At 37.8% G+C, this 22,659-nt stretch overlaps 1 protein-coding gene across 2 annotated transcripts in view; it reads right to left on the reverse strand.

Annotated features, from left to right (window-relative positions):
- The window catches only part of CDC42BPA (CDC42 binding protein kinase alpha), a 192,832-nt gene extending 170,480 nt beyond the window's left edge, over positions 1–22,352 (reverse strand). For both annotated transcript variants that reach the window (XM_013940346.2, XM_067292955.1), the window contains exon 1: positions 21,042–22,352. In XM_013940346.2, coding sequence (XP_013795800.1) covers positions 21,042–21,237 — 196 coding nt within the window. In that variant the 5' untranslated portion in view covers positions 21,238–22,352. The remainder of the gene's footprint in view (positions 1–21,041) is intronic.
- Positions 22,353–22,659: the final 307 nt, after the last annotated feature.

Below are 22,659 nucleotides of genomic sequence, written 5' to 3' on the forward strand. Positions count from 1 at the left end.
TACCGAATGGTTTCTGAATTAAAAATAAAATACATTTTTAATAATTGCACGTACACATCTTCGGCTCTTCACGCACAATTTCCAAAACTAAAATACATTTATAAATGATCCAGATTTTAAGTCACAGTCTTCATTACAAAATTTTTGGTCATCGGACTTCAGATATACTAAAAAAGAAAAGAACAAACACACAAGAAAACCCAACTGATGGCTTGTCCTAAAGAAAAGTCACACCCCAAAATAGCTATAAAACATTCACACACTTCTATTAAAATTCCTGAATACTCATAGACAGAGAGGGAGAGAGAGAAAAAAAGAAAAAAAAAAGCGCAATTACTATTTTATCTGAATAGGCAGAAGAATGTTAAGTTAGCAATAGTTATTAAATAAATTCCCATTTATTTTTCACAGAGTAAAGTCTGACAATGTTTTAACATTCTTTTATTTTTATATTGATTTGTGCTTCGTTGTCACAACTATCCATCCCCAAAAGATTTCCAAAAAGCGTAAAGAAATGAGTAAGCAAAACTTTCATTAGAAAGTGACTAAACATAGCAGAACAGCCATTAGTCTTTCGTTACAGCAACTAGAAAAGAGAAATTTATCTCAGAAAACAATTTTAAAACACTATTTAATTAAAAGGCTTTTGCAGGATACCGCAGTCATATCTGAGCACACAGAGTGACTTTTTTGTAAATATTATGAATCAGGCAATGACATAGTGTTTGTCTAAACTCAAAAGTTTTGTCCAAGTCTATTAAAATAACTATCTTTTGAATGGAGAGAAGGGAAGTGGAGTAAGTGGCATTAAGAAACCACACACCTTCTCTACTGTATTGTAGGCCAGTTGAAGTAAGTTTCCATTATTTTATAAAAACTTAATTCCTTAAGGCTTGGAAACAACCAGATTTCCTAAGCGCTCCTTAAAACAACATTTTGCTTACAAAATATCAACACCAGAAAGATTACTATATCACTTGATTACAATTGCATGAGATTATCAGTGAAGATACGGCACACCGGGTACCAAGGCAGAGCATTTCTTCTTTGGTGCTTATTTCAGAAGCAGTCAAAATATGGGTGAATAACTCAGGTAACACTTCGGTGCAGGCAAAATATGATAATAAGGTTTTTGCTTTTGTTTTTTAGAACAGCAATTATCAAGTTAAAGGACTATTTTCAGTACAGGCTTTAGTGTTCCCCCTCTCTCCCCGCCCTCCCCCCCTCCAAAAAAAACATGTAGGAAGTTGACAATAGTTAGAAACATTAAACAGATTCAAATACATCTTCATAAACATGATCATACAGACCACCCTCTAAAACATGCTCTTTTTTCCAGAAAAGATGCCAAGACATTTGAACCATTTCATACTTCTAGATTCTGCAACTGTGCCACTTCTCACATGAAACTGGCTCACAGCCAGAAAGAAACAAAACCCACAACCAAAAAATACAGAGTCAAAGTACCTTCACTGGAGGTGGGAAACATGGGTGTATTTGTAGATTACATCCTTCTCACTGAACTAAGCAGACGGCAACTGTGCAACACTTGTTATCAACCTCTGATTAAAAGGTGAGCATTGCGTAGGTAAAAATAAAGGAAACGGCTCCGGACAGCTTGGTAGCGCAATACAGCAGATTAGCCCTTCCACGTGCTTAGTGTTTGCTTCCCCCGGGAACCCAGCGTACCCAGGCCACGACCGTGCCTCCCCAGATGTTCTCTCTGAATAGCATTCACTGGAAGCTCTAAGAGACTGACATCAATTCGTTCTGTGCACCCTCTGTTGCCCTCCTCTTCCCGAGACTGTCAACTGAGAAAGATATGATGCTGTCCCAGATTAAACTATTAATTTATGGCTTTCAGTACTAAAACATTATATTTCACATAAATTTTCCAAAGCACATCACCTACTATAACTCCTAAATCTCTTGAGAAGCACTTACCAACCACTGTCTATATATTGCAAAGAAGAAAAGAGAACGTATGCATCAGGCATAGGATTAGACTCAAACTTGAGAACAGGTACTGCCATCAAACCCTGCAGAAAATAAAACATACAACTGGGCCACTTCTTTCCTCTTTTAAATAAGCCTGCTATGACAAATCTATGCCATGAAAATTCACTCTCTCAGAACCCATTAAGAGGGGCCTGGAGACAATTTCCCCTATACCCTACAAGTCTACTAGCAGACTGCAGAAAAGTAGCTTTTCCATGTTCCAGGCTACTTCTATGGCTCCACTGTATTCATTCTTCAATAAAATTTGCCTCGACTTTTCCCAGCTAGACCTGCTAAGTGGTTTGCATCCTTCTCTACCAACCAGCCAGGTTCAGGATCTTTTCGCCCCCAATATAATCCCACTGTTATTTTTTCTTCAGGGACATCAGTGCCTCTACTTTAAATACAGACAGGCTGCCAGGAACTCTGTGGATTGAGTATCCAATACCTGTATTAATGCACCATGTTTTTGACATAGGTCTAGAGATGCCTAGGAAACAAACATTTTATCCAAAGAAATCTCAAATCTGGTGCAAGGTACATGCAGGGCAAGCATCTAAACGTCGGATCTGAAAAAGATGACAGCTGTGAATCCCTGGAGGCAAGGTACACTTTAAATAAGAGAGGCTGACAAAGAATAGTAATACGGAAGCACAGTTTAAGGCACTGCTCATATACTGTTCCAGGTTCTTTTTTCCAAACGCCATGGAAGTAGCTGTACATACGTAAGTATTAAGGATTTAGGTATTATTGGAGGTATTCTTTCAGCATTCTTTCTCCTTTCCGCACTCCATGAATCCGAGCAAGAGTACTGCAGCACATATTAAGCCAGAGAAGAGGGGTTCAAGGTGCCCACATCTCTGCCAAAATGAGATTTTTCCTTTACCAGATAAGCAGCACAGTGGCAGCACTGCAGCTTTAAATATTCTTGTGATGAACTGAGAAGCAGATTTCTTGGGTTTTATTTCTGTTCTGTAACAGGGAGATTTGAAAAGAGAAAAGTACAAAAAGCAATACTCTGGATTTTGGTAACACAATCAGTGTTACGCCTCTTAATTTAAGGCTTGGAAAAGTATGTTCCTACTACATAGCCTATCACTTGAGAAGGAAAACATGGTGATCTTTTCACAAAAATGGTTAAGCAGAAGAGATACAGAATGACCTCTATCTCTGGACCTGGATGCTATCTTCTAGCCACCAGTGACTAGAGCTGGAATTAAAATACTGGCTTCCTTCCCTACTGGCTGAGGTGTGATACTTTAAATAGTAAAACATCTTGCAGCTATAGCTTTCCAAGAATCACCCCTCCCTCAAAATGAACAAGAAAAAAACATTTTATATTATGGCTTTAGAGTTACGTACAGTTGTTCAAAGGTACAGCACCAATGATGAAGTGTCAGTAAAGTAAACTGATAGTTGTGCTATGTAAAAGTTGGACTACGCTCTCCTAAAAGTTGGAATAAGAACATAACAAAATACCTCTAATTCAGGCAGACAGGATCCCTCTCTGGATGCCTTTAAATAAATGTACCTTTTCTCACTGGATCTACAGGAAATTTGTGCTCTCTAAAATGGGCTCATTTCTCTAAAACACAGACTCTCACATTTTAAACACACAACACCTCTCCTTAGCTATCTACAAAATAGAATGACATCAAAATTAAGCCAAACCAAACTTGTCGCTGCTTTTCAAAAGATTTTTCCTTTCCTCATCTATCAGAAGCTCCATCACATCTCATTTTCATTCAGAAAAGTTCTACTCATCTCTTCCAAAACAAAAGTTAGTTTCAAAAAAGGCGTGAACTATGTTCAGAGAAACTGGCTGTTCTGATCAACAGCAGCAAAGACAATAAAGTATGCAGACTAAATATATATGATTCCCATGCATGCATTATAACATGCAAATTAAAAAATACATACTCTGTTAAAAAAAATACTCATAGGAATAAAAATATGATTGGACAAGGACTGGGCCAAGAAAAATGAGACTAGGCTAAGAAGTCAATACAGAGGAAGATAAAAATTTGGGATGGTGACAAGTTAGAGGACTTGGGCATAAGAGTTATGACAGTCTATGACCTTTTCAGTGCTCATATTAGATCTATTCAAGTAGTTCTGAATACTGTACATGTTATTTATTCTGCAGACTCTTCTCTGAAGCAAGATTTTAGTTCTCACAAACTTTGTTAAAAGCAGTCTTTATGGCAGTATCCTAAATACATTACATTTCAAAACACCCTTCTAAGAGCAGGTGATATCATGATGTTTATGACATAGGGAATTGGGACATACTAACGTTAAAGTTAAAAGTGGTCATCCAATGTTAATCTATAGTTTTAGAATCCTAGATATGAACTTTTTACACTACCTAGCATTACACAGCACTTCACAGTTTAAAGCAAAGTTCCAAATGACTTCAGCGACAGCTCAGAGTTTTCGTATCTCTTCATATCAAACCACAGGAAATCAAGTAACTGATCCATATGGTGATAAACTTACAATTAGTGGCTACGTACAAAATATGTGGTTAAGTAATCTACCAGGCATCATATAAAAGCTCTGCAGCAGTAAGCAAAAGAGTCAAATTCTCCACAGCTTCATTCAATTTCACCCCCAAAACCACCTTTTCCTTTTCTGCAAACTACACAACTTCTGATGGCTTACTCCACAACATACTCTTAACGGATTTCCAGAGCCCTCCTGTCCTACGCAATAAGTAAAACAGGTGCTGGGGGGCAGGGTAAGCAATGCAGTCGCTGACCAATACAGTACACACATAAATGCATTGCTAATTCTGTCATTTCCTGACTTTCGAGTTTGTGATTATATAATTTTAATGATTTTATTATTTCCATCATAGATACACACCAGGAAAATACTCCAAATACTAAAGAATACAGTAGTCAACAGAAAAATCAAACAACAAAATGAATTCTCATAAGCATTTATAATTCACCCACATGTTAAGAGGCCCCAAGATGACAGTCTGCCTACGGCTCCTTGTTCCTGACTTCTGATACTTCAAATTCTATGCTCAAATCCCTACAAGTAGAGACAAACATAGAAAGGAACACCACTAATCTGCAAAGCAATTCCCAGAAAGACTCCTCATGGCAACCTTGGATTTAACTTACCTTTCCATTTGGGAAATAAAGTACAACATGGGTGATTTCGGCTAAAGCTATAAATCATTGCTCACATTTCCTTTTTTTAAGGCTGGAAGGAATTCTCTGAACCTTAATGTAAAAACAGAATTAGCTCAAGCTTTTATGCAGCCAAAATAGTTCACAGATACGCGAAGAAGATCATGGAAATTTCTTCATAACACCAACATTGCCATTCCTTACTCCCTTCTCCCTCCCTTAAGATTTGGCATCTTATTTGGGGGGAAAAAAGGATATATAACTAAAAACCTCCTGACCACTCAACAAGATACAGTTACACAATACATTTTTTTCAACCTCCTACCTAGCTGTGCTGCTGTCATCCCAACATTTCACCCCATGATCAGTTTACCTTCCTCAGGTGCGCAAATGGTAAACTGTTGTGCAGTCGAGCTGTAACTCTGTATTATGGAAACAGCAACCAAGAGGCTAGCTAGAAAATGATTCATCTCCTCAACATCCAGTGAGTGTGGAAGGATTCTACTTTTACAAGCATCTTCAAAATATTAGCTGATATCAGCTATGACATTCCAAGCAAAAAAGCAGTAACATAGTCATGAACTAGGCTTTGCTTTCCAAATGAGAAGCAGGACTGGTTTCTGCTCTGATTACAGACTGCTTGAGATTGCCTACGGCCTGAGAAATATCTCAAACTCTTTCACACATAATACAAACATCTCAAATTCAGGAGAAATAGCATCCCAGGCCAATGGCTCAAAGCCAACCCTTGCATAACATTCAAATCATGCTTGATAAACAAAACACTTTACTCCTACACTTGGAATAATTCTGAGAATTAAGAAAGAAAGACTTGGTCCTACACATTCTGTCATCAACTTTTTCTATTTGAAACCATAAAAAAGCAAGATATATATTTGGGGGGGAAGAGAGGCTTTGGGCTTCGTATTTAGTTCACATCAAAACACTAGGGATTCGGAAGGAGTCAGAGCAAATACAGAAAGACAGTTCTGAATCGCCATCTATTTGCTCTGCACTTATGTAGAATCTAAGCAGAGGGCAGTGCCCTGAAGGTGACTAGAAGGTCAATGCTCTGCAATACTACTGAAACAGCAACAGATAAAATTCTCTTCCACGGTAAGGCTTCCTTCCTTTGGAAGGAAAATAAAAGAAAAAATTAACAAATTTACTTCTCGTCCTTGTCACTTCTCTTAACATCGTGAACAATATGAAAAAAGAATTATTAATGGATTACTTTAAATATTAAGTTTTCAATCCTAACTACTCTTCTCAGATAATGAGCCCCAAAAATGACACACAGTGTGCAGTTAACGAAATTACAGGGAAGAAACGTGTGTCTTCTCATGCAATGTTACTGTCTGCAGTAGCATTTTGAGAAACTTCATCAACCCACAGAGGGGGAAAAAAGGTATTATAGTACTTGGTGTAGGAAAGCACTTTAAAACAAAGCTTATTTTGATTGTACTAATAAAGCCTAGGAGATTCTTGAGTACTGCAGTTCAGAGTGTATTAACTGACAGCAGACACAAGAAGCAAGAGGGAAAAAGCATTCAAAGGGATGAGTAAAGGAATTATTCTCCATTTAATTTACAGCTGGACCTACTGTAGTGCTGACCTCACAAAATGGAGGGCAGTAGAAGAATATTATACTAATATTATATATGAGAAAGCTTCCTCTGTTACGTAAGAGTGAGAAGGGTAAAAGGATCTAGGAAAGTTCAGGAAAACAATAAGTTCTTCTCTGCAAGTTATGATTTAGCTCCAGGAATCAATGAGTAACTGGATCTGCACCCTTCCTTAATACTGTTCAGACACAGATACATTCATCGGCAGAAAACAAAAAGAATAAGAACATTCAGCAGGAGATGGTATAACTGTATTATTTACAAGCAGCAAACCACAAATGAGCTATTGAAGCTCTCCAAAACAACTACTAATGTAGGATTTGTTTTTGTGCTAGCCTGTGCATCCTTTGGACTTTACTGATCCATAAAAGAAAAAAAAAAAAGAACACCCCCTCCCCCCAAAACACTACTGTTATGACAGCTTATAATTTTACACAGGTGTGAATGACCATCCATTGCTTTAGATGTTGCATGGTCAGGCAGAAGTCTAATACTTTATTAATGCTATTTTCAAGAAAGCTCACTTAAAAACAACAACAACAAAAAAGTCAAAGCATTCATTAAAAGTTATTCTTTTCTCTATCCATCTGCTAATGAAGCCAAGATTGGACTAAAACCCCAAATGCCACTCCATGGTCAAGCAAGAAAACAAACACATTTCAGTCAAGCTCACCATTTCAAATCACAGATTCATTCATCACCTTCCACACCTGACTAGAAAAGATGGAGTAAAAGGAAAGTTTTTAAGGTCCTACTACACCAAATCAAGGATGAGAACCCTAAATCACCATCATTTTACAAGAACTAAATGAGAAACAGTAGAGCACAGGAATAGCTAGTCCCTCTCCATCTTCAGGAAATGTGTACAAGGGCTGGCTATGACAGTAGACCATGAAAGGCAAATTCCAACCCTTGCCATGCTTTCAAAGAAGAACTCAGAGACACTCAATGCCCGGTCTCCAATTCCTCTAGTCCGGTATTTCATAAATAACTACCTTGGGACAGCTCAACAACTTTTGCCATTTGAGACAGAACAAAGAGAGAAATTACAGTGATTTGTACTAAACACTTTCCAGCAGAAAAAAAACACCCCACTAGGTAAATACAACTTATAATAAAACGGCAAAAGAACCTCACTCAAAAATATCCTTATTAAACACCCCCATAAGTAAATCATGATAATTTACTATGCAAAAAATAATATGTTACATAAATTACACTGTGCCTGGGGGGTAGTTGCTATATGTAAGTACTATGTCATGAACAAAAATTTAGCATTTCTATACTGGCATGTTCTGACTAATTGTTGTAAAAACAAACCAACAAACCAACTTCAGAGCACCATACAGAACATGTTTAAAAGACCGTAAGGACAAAATACAAGATCAAAATTAAATAAAAACGTAGAGCATCTATCCTTAATGGAAAGTCCACTGGAACCAGGAAACAGTTTTACTTAGCACAGTTGCTTTAAAACCAATTCCTCACAGGAAGATTGAAAGGGAAGTGGGAATAGGCAGGAAGCAGATACTCACGAGAAACAGGCAGGAGAAAAAAAAGGCAGGGAGGGAGAGGGGGAGTTTCCTGATCCACAGAGGTAATCATACAGCAAAATTACCTACCTATGCTGTCCTACTACCTCAACTGACAGCTAGCAACAAGGTTATCAGAGGAGTCACGTCATCCTTCAGTTGCAACTCTTTTGAGAAATACCTATGCACATACAGCTTTCCAGCAGGTAATCCCCAGTGTTAGGTGAAGACTATAATCGAGAGTTTCTGGTTGCCACTTTTGCCATCAGACTTGACTTCCTGAAAGCATACAAAGTTTTAAGGGAAAAGTTTCTACTGTATCAATGTTATATACAAATTCACGTTCTTCTTTCTGAACTTAATTTTGTAGCCTACCTACCAGTTACTTGCTCCAGCACTGTCAAGAGTCTTGCCTAAAACCCACTCAAGCCAACAAAAGTCCTATAGCCACATAGTAAGTGTGATATTAGGTTTAAATATACATACTAATTTTTATATAAAGATGTTTAGATATTCTGGAACAACTTTCCTGAAATACCAGTGGCAGTGCAAGCACTGGGGCTGTGGAACAGATTTTGAAAAAAGTGAGATATGAGAATGAGTTAAAAGAAGCTTAATTTTTGTGGAGGTCCAAGTTCAACGTACACAAATAGTTGCTCAAAACACAATTCTGGCAAACATCCACCTGACCACTGAAGAAAAGAGAACTTCCCTTATGAGAAATAAAACAATCGCCACTGTTCTGAACTGCACTGTACTAAAGTTTCAGGAGAGGGAGGGAAGCGGTCCTAACAGCAACAAGATCTCAAAACTAAGTTTCCAAGTCCGTGAAGCAGCTTTCTCAAATAACTACACCACAAAAAAGAGCACACAAACAGCACACTGAAGATTTAAGCAAATAAATAAAGCACTTAAAACACACGAAAGACACAAACCACCTACACTTTCAGGAATTTCCACAGTAAACAACATTTCAAAAAACTTGGGAAAAAAATTGGAAGGAACAGACATATAAAGCTGGATCCTAGAAACTGCTTTTCCACTGAATTTCTGAATGACTTTTAGCAAGTCACAGCTCTGCCTCCATTTCTTTGCAGAGATGTTTAAGATGCTAATAACCACCCACTTTTCTCAAACAGATTTTCAAGGCAAAACACTCAAGTGCCCAGTATTACCGTAAATGACTATCTAAAGAACAAAAAACAATCACAATCCACTCAGAATGAAGTATACACTTTAAAAGTAAACTTCTAAAAAAAGGGAAAGCAAAATAAAGGAAATATTCTCTCTGGACATGAAGAAGAAAAAGCTATAGTACTTGAGCCCTAGTTTTAAATGCCTAACCAGTTAATGCCCTCAAGTGGCTTGCCTTTCTTTAAGAGCTCAGCAGCAAACAAACTGCTTTAATACTGTATGGGAATCAGTGAATTAACTTCATGTTTCTATCCACTAAATGAGAGCAGAATTTGGCTTACAGATGCTTCCTTCTTCCTACCAGACAGACTTCACAGTTTTGGCTCACAGATGTAAGTTAACTTCTATCACTTAAAGTCTAAATAATTTTATTGTGAAAAAATTTTATTTTCATATACACCTATCTATATATGTATACACACTGATTCTTCTACGTACACCACCCAAATTGCTATTTCATAGTTTCACATACACTCATGTTGTAGGACAGATAGCCTTCCTTTTTAAAAATCCACTAGAGCTCCATCTCCATTCAGATGTCTTAACTTTCTGAAGTCCTGATACACCAGTGATGACTGGGGCATGTGCCTTTCAGTGCAGATCCTGTCAGCACTTAGTCTCTCTAAAGGAGAAAAAAGCAGCAGAAAAAAATAGCACTGAAGTCCTCACGTGCCAGGTATAGAAGAATAAGGTATGAGATGCAGACACTAAGGCAGAGAGCGTCAAGGAGAAACTGAGGGCCTATTCAGCAAGTCCTTGGTTGAAACGGAGAGGTTCAAAATATCTGCAAATTGCACACTTACACACTTTAGATACTTCATTTTTACTTTAAAACTCAAAGTGAGAAAGAACATTTGGTATTACACAATGCAAAAAAAACCCCAAAAAACAAAAACCCCACAACCCTACATTGTTATATAAGCACGCGCACACACACACACACACACACACACACACACACAGAGAGAGGACCCCAAAACCTCTCTAATGAGTGTTTAAGCCTAACTCAAAGCATGCAGTTTGATGTGCTTGACCTGGCTCCTATTGAAGCTAATGGAAATTCTGCCACAAGCTTCAGTGGTGGGGAGGAAGGATTATCAAAAACAATGATCCGCATACCAAGAAGAAATCCTTGAAGCCTTGCCAAAATTACTTCATTTACCATCTTCCATCTGCTGCACGTTTCCTCTGCCCCTTCCCACAGGAAATGATTTTGTACCCTTGACACTGGAAGAGTGGTAAAAAATGACCTTCGCACCCTGTAACTCTAAGAAAATATGATTTCATATGCTGACAGGAGGTAAAGACAGAAAGAACTGGAAAAGGCATGCTTGAAAGAGACTGAAAATCTAAATTAAAAACAAAGACAAATGGTAGTCTAACACTGCAAAAGTGTTACAAAGATTTATCAAAGTCTTCTTCATTGCCTTAGAAACACTGAGATAACATCAAACCTACTGCATTTTATCAAAGAAAATACTTGCCCCAAACAAGTGAATTAATCTGTTCTTACCAGATCTTTAAGTGACCCATTAGAGAAAATGATTTTCTTAAACAGGGGGGGGTGGGGGGGAAAAAAACACCCCACACAAAAGATATCACTAAAAATTGTAACCTATCTCTAAAGTAAGAGACATATGGCAAGAAACTACTGTTCATTTATAAACAGAGTATCTCAATATATTGAAGTTTTAAGAACAGTCAATGCTCAGCAACATATCATGCAGTTTTTTAGGTGTTTAAGAGGCTTTTGTAAGTATTACTATGATCACATACATTTTGTTTTTGTTTTTGTTTTTTTTGACAGTGTAACCTACATGACAAGATGAAGCAAAAAAACATTGAGACTGGATTGCTCCCTTACAAAGCAAACTTGATGAGGAAATTAAGGCAAAATTTAAAGTACTAATGACAAGAATTTCTTGGGAGAGACTCACATCCACTGATAATTTCAAGGATCAATGTTAGTGCAATATGGTCAGTAAAAATTACTGAGTAATTCCATTCAATAATCTTAAGTTTTGGAGAAGAGGAATGTAAAAATGGAAGAAGTATGCAGCTAGACAGCAAATCAGTACCTCCTTACCTCTGTTGCACCCTCTCTTTTCCCGAACAGTAAAGCACCAGGCTCCCACTGATGAGCTCAGCTGACAGCTCTGACAAAGCACCCACAAAGAGACTTTGCAGGTGCTAGCATTAGCTCAGGCAGCAGGTACTCAGTGGCATATTCGTATAGACATCCACTGAAAGAGTTAAGAAACAATGCCACTGGCAGCAACTCGTTCCCATTTCACTTTTTCCTCAAGTTAAAATGTTACTAGAGGATCAAGTTAACTAAGAAACCACTAGGTTAACAAAATTTTGAGAGTCTGGATTATCATCAATAGAGATATTTAGTCATTCCTTTTTTTCTCAGAGAAAAAGGTGAGATACTAGAGTATTAAGAAAACAAAAAAACCCCACCCTACCAAATATTTAAAAACAAAAAACATACTTGCCTACATTTATTTCAAGGGTTAAATAATGACTTTTACAAAGGTACAGAGGTTTAGAATTGCATCTTTCATTAACCAAAGGCAGTTCCTAGGTATGAAGGAAAAAATAGCACTATTAAAAAAACAGGCCTTTTAGGGCAGAAAGAGCACAGCTAAATGGTAATGACTTTCTCCACAAATTTCTATTTGTGTAGGAAGCCGTTTCTATAATTTCACTCTAACACATCAAATCATGGCAAAAACAACAAGTCTCTTTTGTATCAGCTTCTACCAAAACTATAAAAGGATCCTTTTTAAATTATAACAAAACACAATAACACAGTGCTCATCAAGTGCCTTCCAGAGTTGGGGGAAATATAACACAACTGTTCCAAGTCTGTTAAAATAAGAACCCTTGTATTTCAATTAAAGAATATAAAAGGAAAGCATTTAAAAAAATTTAACATTATGCCAAATACCACAAAACACACAAACAGACATACAGATTTTTTCCAGGAAGTCCCCAGCATCAAAATCAGATAACCATTTTGAAGATTCCTAATCACTATTAGAGATTTTCCCATTCACAAAAGAAAAACCTGTTACAGAAACAAAAAAAATCACTAAACTTCTACACCAAGTATATATCAGAATAAACAGCTAATGCCAAAATTTTGTTTCAAACATGACATGCAAACATGACATTCTTACACTGTTAGAGGCAGCCTCTAAACTTACAGCGCAGGTCTGTAGTAGGTTAAGCCACTAAAAGTCTGCGCAGTCACAGTCCTACCACCCCTCCCCTCTTTTGTACATGCACTAGTATGATCTCTTCACAAAACTGGATCAACAGACTTAAAAGCTTTTTTGTGGGGTTAGTTTTTGACCGGATTAAGTCCTCTGTCCACCTAAGCACCTGCAAAACAGACATCAGTGAAAGACAGAATTTAGCCAGCCTTAAGCCACCACGAAGCCAGCCCCCACCCAAGACAACACCAGGAAGCTACAATTAAAATACCAACTTTTATTTCCTCCTCTTCTTGTTACTATGTATCTTGCAAAACATTCAAATAACAGAATGCTTTATTTACAAAAGGGAGCATGGTAAAGGTGAAAGGCGTTAATGAGCAAAGGGTAGGAAGTATCCTGGGACTATGGTGAACCAACAGTATGAATGTCATTTTCTTAAACCACTTTGTACTCATGTAACAGAAGTCTTTGCCACTTTTCCTATTACTTTTTTATTTTAGTTTTAGGTATTAAAACTATAAAGCTACACTCTCGCTCTCTCACTTTAGTCGCTTAATATTTAGACCACAGGAGTAAAACAGATCACAACCAGAACAAAGAGCGCAAGGCCCCAGCTCTACAAGAGCTTACAAGTACAAATGATTCATATCAGTAAATCAATTGATATTGATTTATTGATATATCAATATATCATTTTGATCAATTGATATATCTTATTAGATCTAATAAGATATATACAAGGTGTTTACAGAAGACATTCTCTGTGTGTGCATATTTGTATTTCTTAATAAATAGACAGGATTTTTTTTGTTACTCTGCACACAATGTCTGTATTACGAACCTGAGCAACAAAATGATGAAAGCTTGGAGATGACGGGGAATGCGGGGGGGGAGCGGGTTAAACAAAAATCAAAATCAGAAAAACATCATTTTGATCACGGAAATACCACATTGACACACGGATGGTTCACATGGTATTAGAAAGACAAACTGAGATCTGGCTTGGAGAAAAAGCAACAAAATGGAAGTGGGGGAGAAGAGAAAGAAGAGCCCTCAGCTTAAAGCAAATACCTGAAAGCTTTTTAAGGGAGAAAGTTACCCATAAAAAATAATAATAATAATAAAAAGGAAAGGAGGGAGTACTCAAAAATGGAGACCTGTGGGCCCTTCACTCCCTGTGCAACCTGTCATTCACCAAAGCCTGAAATAAGCAGGATTTTAAGATGGAAAGGATGAAAAAAAGGGCAACAGTGAGTGAGAATACTTAAAAAAAAAATTCACTTTACATGGAAAAAATGCTCATGTATCTTCCACTCCGTGAGTGAATTAGTACTCCCAAGCTCCTGAGCTAAGAAATGGTACTCCTCCAATAAGGTATCACCAATAAGATGATTCCTAAGAATAAAAAAACCCTGCAACATTGTGTAACAAAACTAATTTAAATTAAACTGGAAGTCTGGATACGGATAAGAAAGAATTATGAAACACAAAGTCTTAGGAGTCTGGATATACCTCATGTGGATTTTATCCATGGTGACCGCTAGCAAACCTAATTAGGCTGTATTACTAGAAATAAAGCAAACTGACCTGTCTGAAAAGAAAGCTTTTGCAGTTATTATAAAGCCTAATGTCATGTTTAAACTATTTGAAATAAAAATCTTGTAGTTAACAAAAGATTGCACGACTGACCTAATTCACTTGCATTTTTTAAAGATTTTAGTCCACATTAGTAGCATTCCCAAGCTTAATGAGGATTTCAGAAAAATAACGCGTTAAGGTAAGTTAGACTAGAGCAGAACAAAATATTCTAGTTGTTCAGGCAGAAAAAGAAAATCAAATTAAACAAATACAAACACTCATGCAAGAGTAACCTGCCTTGCCAAAAGATAAAGCTTAGATTCTAAGGAGTTGGTCTTTTCCTTTAAATCTGTCCCAACTGTCCACACTACGGTACCTTTTTAGTGGGGTTTTACAGGTTGGCAACAGGTTCTAATTGCTTCTGGAAGTTTTCTATGCAGATGGAGGTGATAGATTTTTACTGTGTCAAAGTAATTAGGGATGCTATGAATGGGTTAATACTTTGCAAAGAGAGCTCCGATATCATTTACAGTGTCAATTTTCAGAAAATAACAAGGAAAAAGCATTTTCTGGGATAGCAGCCTGCATCCATTTTGTATCTGGAGATTTTGTATTTGCAATTTAATTGCAACAGAAATTCAAAGCACTGGCCTTTTTGACTATCCAGCTGCAGGTATGACTCAGAAGTGAAATTACTGTTTGCTGCTGCAATTCAAAATTCAAGCACTAATCTATGTGTGTAAAATAGATCTTAAAAAACAAAGGTAGTCTCTTTCAATCGTTATAAAAATATATCCCAGAGTGTTTTAACCATACTGTACCAAATAAGCTAATTAAACTTAGTGTGCAACATCCTTTCTTCAGTCAGTTGTGAACTAATAATATACATCAGTTTATAAAAGAGTACTTCAGTAAAACTCAGTAGAGAAGGGAGGAACAAGAGACGAGGAAAGAGTTTTATCAGGTACACACACGTGCAGCATCATATGCTATGCAGAGATTAAGAACTCAAACACACCTTTGATCAACTTCAGCAGTGCATTTCACAATTATGATTATCCTACTAACAAACTATTGGATTAACACTTTATTGGGAAATGTCTTATTAACAGGGAATTAATTATTTGTGCCATGAGGAATATAATGCACAGTTAGCAGACTAACTCAGATAATTATATTTCTGCATTTGTCCCTGTTGGACCAAAGCATGCTAGGAATTTCCATATGGAATAAAGGCATTCCTAAAATTCCTAAAGATGAAGTATTAGTTGCTAGTGTCCAGTTTTATATCTAAGCAATAAAAAGGACACCACTGCCATAAGTCAGTCAATCCAAGTACAAGTATTCCAGAAGTCCATCAGACAGCCTCTGACTACCTGCAAACTTCCCCATCCCAGAAGAACAGCCTTCAAAAATTTCATTTTAAGTGAGAATAAATTAAGAAGACTTGGGGTACTGTAAACATGTTTAGGAAATGAACAGGTATTACAAAGGGTTAAATGCCTTGCTCGTCTGGAAACTGGCTTTAACCCTAATCTAAAACAAAACTGAATGGTCTCACAGTTCATTTGGTCATGTCATAACTGTTGATTAACTTACAGTAATTCATTTCCTCTGCACAAGACAAAAATTAAAACTGAATATACAAGAGATCACAATTAAAAGGCACAAAGGTCACACACAGAGCTACCTAACAGTAAGGTGTGCATAAGCAAACGTTTTTTGACTTATCTTCCTGTACCTAAATTTTATTTTTTTTAGTAATTCAGTATAAAACTGCTTCTCTATAAATGCTGCTTGCACACTATTCTGAAACATACAGATTTGAAGGCAGTGTCTATTTGACAGCATTAAAGAACCTCTTTCTTCCTCTAATCATTAAAATACATTTCTTAACTTCAACTATATAACAGAAACAAGTTTATGTAAATAAGCAGTTAAAGTCATATTGTAAACAAGGACCTAGAAATTTATTTGTGAGCCTCTAAAACTACAGTGACTTCCATGTAGATGGATTCCCCTATCTCCATATACTCCAACTGCAGGCAGAAAACCCACTCACGATTAAAAGTAGGCATATGCTTAAGTACTTGTTAAGTGGCCTTTTACAAGCAGGATGCCCATTCTTTTCTAAGAAAGAAATGAATAATTGTTTTCATATATGTCAATCAGACCAAGATGTGTTCCCAGTTTTATGACTATAATAAGAAAAAACAGTGATAATTCCTAAAAGGTAATTTTTTGAGAAAAATCTATTTCTAACAGGTTAGATAGTACTAAGCATCAAAGGCTATTTAAAAAATAAGGAAATCTTAGAGAAGGTCCAATGATATGTGTTCTCTGCAGAGATAGCAGCAAAATAGGGCCTAAACGAAGGATTGTTTTGAAAACAGACATAAACAGACTGTATCTGATAACTCTTGTGATTTCTTCCATTGCTGACAAACAGATGAATAACACAGAAGAGGGGCAAAAGTTCATCAGCAAGATTTTATTTTCTTTTGTTAATAATATTTAAAAACAAACCTAACTAGAAAACAGAAGTACCATTTTTTCTGAGAGAAAAAGAACAACCTCTTCAAAAAAAAAACACGGACAATCTCTCCACAACTTCATCTTGACAAAAATAGTTTCACCATGATAGAAACCTCTCTCAAGGGCCGTAAGAGATGCTGCACATCTGAATGACAACAGTATGAGACCAATGACAACAGTCTAGTCTATGACCATAATAGCGCTGCAAAAACACCACATTCCAGTTTTATTAGAGATAAAATGAGAACAATTAACTTCATCAGCCAAAAAAAAGAGAGCTTACATTTTCATACAAGAGAAAAAAAATTCAATCAAGACTTCATCTTCAGCTGTTGGTAGTGCCCCCCCATCTTCCTTCCCTTAGATTTCCACATGCTTTGTAGTGTTTTCTCTAGTTATCCTATAATGCAGCCTAAATAATAGGGCTCTAGTTTCTCTTTAAAGCTATTTCAACTCAGTGCCATTATAAAAGAAGCTTTTCTGGAACAAAAACATTTTTAAAAGATTTTTTTTCCTACCACTATCTTCTAGGTTCAGCATATCAGCCTGCATTACCTCCCTCAGCCTTGAGTAACAGTGGCAACTCATGCACTTGTAGAAAAGAAAAAGCAACGTGCCTGGAATTCTCAATGGCTGTTCCTGGTAAGCTCCAGTTGCTAAAATTAGACAATCCTTTTTCTAAACCACAAACACAACTAACCATCAATATAGATTAAAATTAAAACTAGCATCAAATACGTAGTGGAAGCCAAGTCTAAATGTTTCATTTCTTTCTTGTCATCTCAAAACATGCCCTGATTAACTGTCAGAACTCAAGTACATTGGTTGTTTTTATGGTTGCCTTTGCGTATAAAGTCCCTATATAAAACAAACAACAAAACCAAATCGTCTTATTCACATGTTGCAAAAGCGGTAACATAAAAAAATAGGCAAAGAAATGTTTTTACCTTAAATCAAAAAAGGATTTTAAAAGTATTCAGATTCTAAATCACAAAATAATCAACCAGACACTTCAAACTAATGTCATTTCAAATATCTCAAGATGACTGAAAAGCTACAAAAAAAATTAAAAATCAATTTAGCCACATTGCAGAGATCTTACTTTCTCCACTTGCTGAGTTAAACTGGTAACAATAAAAAACAAAAGATATAAAAAAAGCTAAGATGCTCATCTGTTTTACCCTGCTTCACTTTTTAATTAAGTACAGAACTAGGTAACAGGTACATAAAATACTCCTAAAAGATCCAAGCACTAGAACAGGAAGCTTCTTAGTTCCTTTAAATACAGCAGTAGGCACATGGCTATCGCTAAAACCATATTAGCTTTTCCATGCTAGAACACCTCCTAACCCTTTTCCAAAAATTTTTGAATTGTGCTATTAATATTCAGCCTTACATGAAATGTGGCATGTAACACCTCAGACCTAGAACAGTTTAAACAAAAATACAAATCCACATGCCAATATATAAAATAAATAAAGCCACATAAAACCAAACAGCCCCACCCTGAAACTGCACTAGTGAAAAGCTAGAATAAATTATTTGTTGTCCTTTTCAACAGGAGTCTACCATCTATTTATTAGGGTTTTTTTAATTAAAAAAATTTAATCTTATTTACTCCTAAAAAGAGTAATTTAAACAAGCAGTTTAACCTTAAGATGAACAGTTCTCAGGAGTAAATTTGTATTTTGTAATTTGTAAATGCACAAACATCCCAGTTCTCGTATTTATGCATCTGTTCACATTCATTCTAAGACTAGTCCCAGTGATTTCAAATTGAACTACTCATAATAACAAAGTAAATTTGTGAATGCTTGAGGCCTCTGGCATAATCCCACAGAATGTCTTTCCAAAACAGCAACCAACCAACTCCAGTAGTAGATACACCAGGCATCAAGATTTATTCCACTGATGCAAAACACAAATTAACACACACTTTATTTTATACTGTGCATTCAAAACTAAGCGAGCTTCACAAACAGCACTTTTCAGAACTCCCTGATCTCAAGTTGGTATTATTTTCCTTACTGTTCAAATAGGAAAGCTGAAAAAAGAGCTGAAGGCACTTAAACACCGAGTCACTGACAGAGGCAGGGACTGAACCCACAATTCCTGGCTGATGGCCTTCCACTTTTACCACTATTCAGTATGTCTCTGACTTCGAACCACATAAAATCTCTTACTAATCAACCACTTACGTTGTTTCCCCCTTTTTTTGGAAAAGATAATATGTGAGGTTATGATTATACCAAAGAATAGGGCGCGCTTTGTAGCTGCATTGCACCCAAGAGCTGGAGTGCGTAATGTATGTGTAAGAATCTCATTCTGCCAACTCCCTAATCACAGCAGAAACGTCAAAGACGGCTGGTTTTGCTAGGAGCGCTAGCTTCAGAAGAGACAACTCACACATAAGCGTTTGCAGGATAAAGACATCATTCATACGGACACTTCCAACACAGTAGGTATTAGGAGCCATTGCTCCTACATTTCACCTCACAAGCCCTCTTGAAAATCTCCTGTTAAAAATCTGGATAGCAGTGCTGGTAGCAGACAGAGCACTCTTGCAACTCAGGCTTGAAAAGGGGAGGAGCTGCTCTGATGCAAAGGTTAAGAATCCTGCTAGGGCATGGCTGGAGTGGGAGAGCAAAGAAGTAGTAGGAAAACAGGCCAGCAAGAAATCATACTCTAGCCATTGCAAAATAGAGTATTATTTCCGTTAGCAACCTGTCAAATTCAATACAGAAATCTTCAGGTACTGTTGGAACCCTAGAATGATGCATTCATTTGTCCAACAACTATCATTAAACATATCAGCACTCATCATGATGGATTCTGAAGACTTCATTATTCTGATCATATCGATACCTTTAACTTTTCATTTACAGGATACCATATTGCCAAAGGCATTGCTACATACAGTAAATTCTCACACAAAAATTTCCTTTGAGCCACTGGATTTTTCAAATCTTTCACAGCTTCTGTATGCCATAACTCAGTTTTAGAGTGGAAGTTCTTCAGAAGTAATTTTTAATTACTATTTCCCCCTTAGCTAAGATACATTAATTATAGTTCTTTCAGATAGTAAGAAAAATACCAGTGCAATATGAACAGTATAAGAAACTTAATTACTGAGTCAGACGTCCTTTAGATGTCAGTATGACCACAGTGAGGAGCAGAAAAATAAAAACACGCACACATCAGTCCCAAGTTGTTAGATCAGTTATCAAAACAATGTCTTTCCTCAGTGACTTCATTATGAAGAACTCTACCAGTTAATCAAATGCTTGTTCTGTATTTTGAAAATGTGCCTTTTTAATAAAGGCAGCCTGCTGATGTATTTATTACAAACTGTAGGTGATAAATGATTCTAAATGTAAATGTAGAATTACAACATGACTTTGAAGTTTGAAGGTCACATACAGTAAATGTTCTCATCAAGGTTCTAATGTCAAACTGTATCTTCTGTTTTGCATCTATATTTAAAAGGAGGAAGAAAATAAATTAAAAGAAAAAATAGGACAACCAGTCCTGTGGCAACTTAAGGAGAGCTGGATCGTTATCATTCACCTGTTCTTGTTTAAAAACCTATAAATACTATAAAATCATGCTAAAACTAAGAAGATGGAAATGGAGGGAAAGACAATTTTATTCCACTTTTCAACTTTATTTTCCTTATCAGGAAAATCAATCTAATTAAGGCAACAATGACTTTATGCTTACGAAGGGAATGTATTTTTTCCATTTTCACAGACATTTCAAATACATATCATTTAAGATAGTCAAAAGATTTTCTTGTTGGTCAAATATTTTATTTTGAAGTGCTATAGATTTGACTGCAGGTGCAAATCACAGGATTGCATACTCATCTATTTTCCAGGTATCATTTGTCCCTCATTCTTCTAAATTCCCAGTAACTTCAGGATACAAAACTCAACAGCTGGGCCTAAAGGCAAGCAAATATACCTCACGTACCAGAATCTGATCCATGTCAAAAAAGATTTTCTGTTTTATATGCATATCTCAACAACAAATAACCAACACGGAATTCTTTTTATCACCACCCGCATGTTTAAAGACAGTAAAACTGATAATATTTCCTAGTAAAACACTGAGTTATAAACAATCCCCTCTTACATATAAATAACAGAGGCATTATACAAAGCAGACAAGAACATGGGCGGATGTACACAAAATAAACATACTCAAACTTACCCCATTCTAGATACTCAAGGATATTCTTCTCTCTTCTCAGAGGGGAATTATTACATTCATCATAAAGGCAGATGAGTATATCCAGCAAGGTTTCCACACTGAAGCATTGCCCGTTAGTCTGAGTTGGCCCATCCAAAATAAACTGCTCCAGCTGCTTCAAACGTACTTCTCCAGACATGGTTGTTTCAGTTTGCATTGGGGTTTCTTTTTTAATAATTATTTTTGTTTTGAAAAAAAAAAAGCCAACTTTTGAAGGTATTGTTGTTTAAAAAGAAAAATCAACAGTATTTCTTAAACGAGTGTCAAACTGGGGTGGTGCTTAACTTACAACCCACCTCAGTGTTCCTAGCATGAAAATAAATCCTAGCAAGTTTCAGACACACGTATATAGTGTGTAAGTGTGTGTATATATTGTATATGTACATAGAATCTTTAAGGAAAGAAAATAGTTATCCTAAAAAAAAAATCTTTTAATGTGTTTAATAGGAAAGAAAAAATATATAGTCACTTCTGACATATAAATAATAATAATTAAAATGAAATTCAACCAAGACTGACCGACACCAGTTTTATCGTGTGTGTGTGCGCATATATATTTATCTATTCAAAAACGTCTTCTCCTTCATCCAAAATTCAAATCATGCAACATAATCCTGAAAAGAATCCCACTGCATCATTAAAGTGTAAAAGCCCCATTCAGTTTGCATCAGCATTTCGCTTCCCAGAAAGGATCAGGAGGAGGAAAAAAAACCACGCCGTACAAAAAGGAAGGCGAAAACACAACGCGCACCGGAGGGGAGGCTGCCGAGCGCCCCCCGCCTCCGCCCGCGCCCGCGCCGCTCCGAGGGCGCATCCGCGGCCGCGGCCCGCGGGTGGGGGCGGGGAGCAGGTCCCCGAGGCGCAGCCCCTCCTCAGGGCGCAGCCAAGTCCTGCCCCGGGGAGCCGTTCCCGTCCTCCTCCTCCTCACCGAGTCTCCTTTTAAGGCTTTTCAGGGATTCAAAAAAACTAAAGTCTTCATTTTTTCACCCCCTTCTCCTCTGCTGTGCCGAGGGGCGGCGGCGGCGCGGGGGGAGGCAGCCGGCGGGATTAAGCACCCCCCTACGCGGCGGCACCGCCGCGGCGCGGGTGGAAAGCGCTCATAACCCTGTCAAATTCTTCCCATGGCTGCGGCGGCGTCCTGCCCTCCTCCTCCTCCTCCTCCGCCGGGTGCGCGTCCTCGGCGGGCGGCCGGGCAAAGCGCCGGGGTCCCCGCTCCGGCCGGACGGGGCGGGCGGCGGCCCGGGCGAGGAGGCCCCGGCGGCGGCGGCTTCACTGCCGGCGGCGGCGAGATGCTCTCCCGGCTTCGCCCCACCGGGCAAAGGGCATCTTCCTCCGTGCGTGTGTGTGTGTGTGGGGAGGCGGGGGGAGGGCAGGGAGCGGCAGCAGCCGGCGCTCTCCCTCCCCCGTTTCCCCCGCTTCCGTGCCCTCCTCTTCCCCGCCGCTCCCTCCCTCCCTCCCTCACTCCCTCACGCGCAGGAGCCGCCACCGAGCTCGCAGCAGCCCAACATGGCGGCCGCGGCGGGGGGAGCCGCCGCCGCGCACCACCGCAGCGCGGGGAGCCGAGCCCGGGAGCCGCCGC

The sequence above is a fragment of the Apteryx mantelli genome, chromosome 3 (assembly GCF_036417845.1).
Source record: "Apteryx mantelli isolate bAptMan1 chromosome 3, bAptMan1.hap1, whole genome shotgun sequence".
In the NCBI taxonomy this organism is placed as follows: Eukaryota; Metazoa; Chordata; class Aves; order Apterygiformes; family Apterygidae; genus Apteryx; species Apteryx mantelli.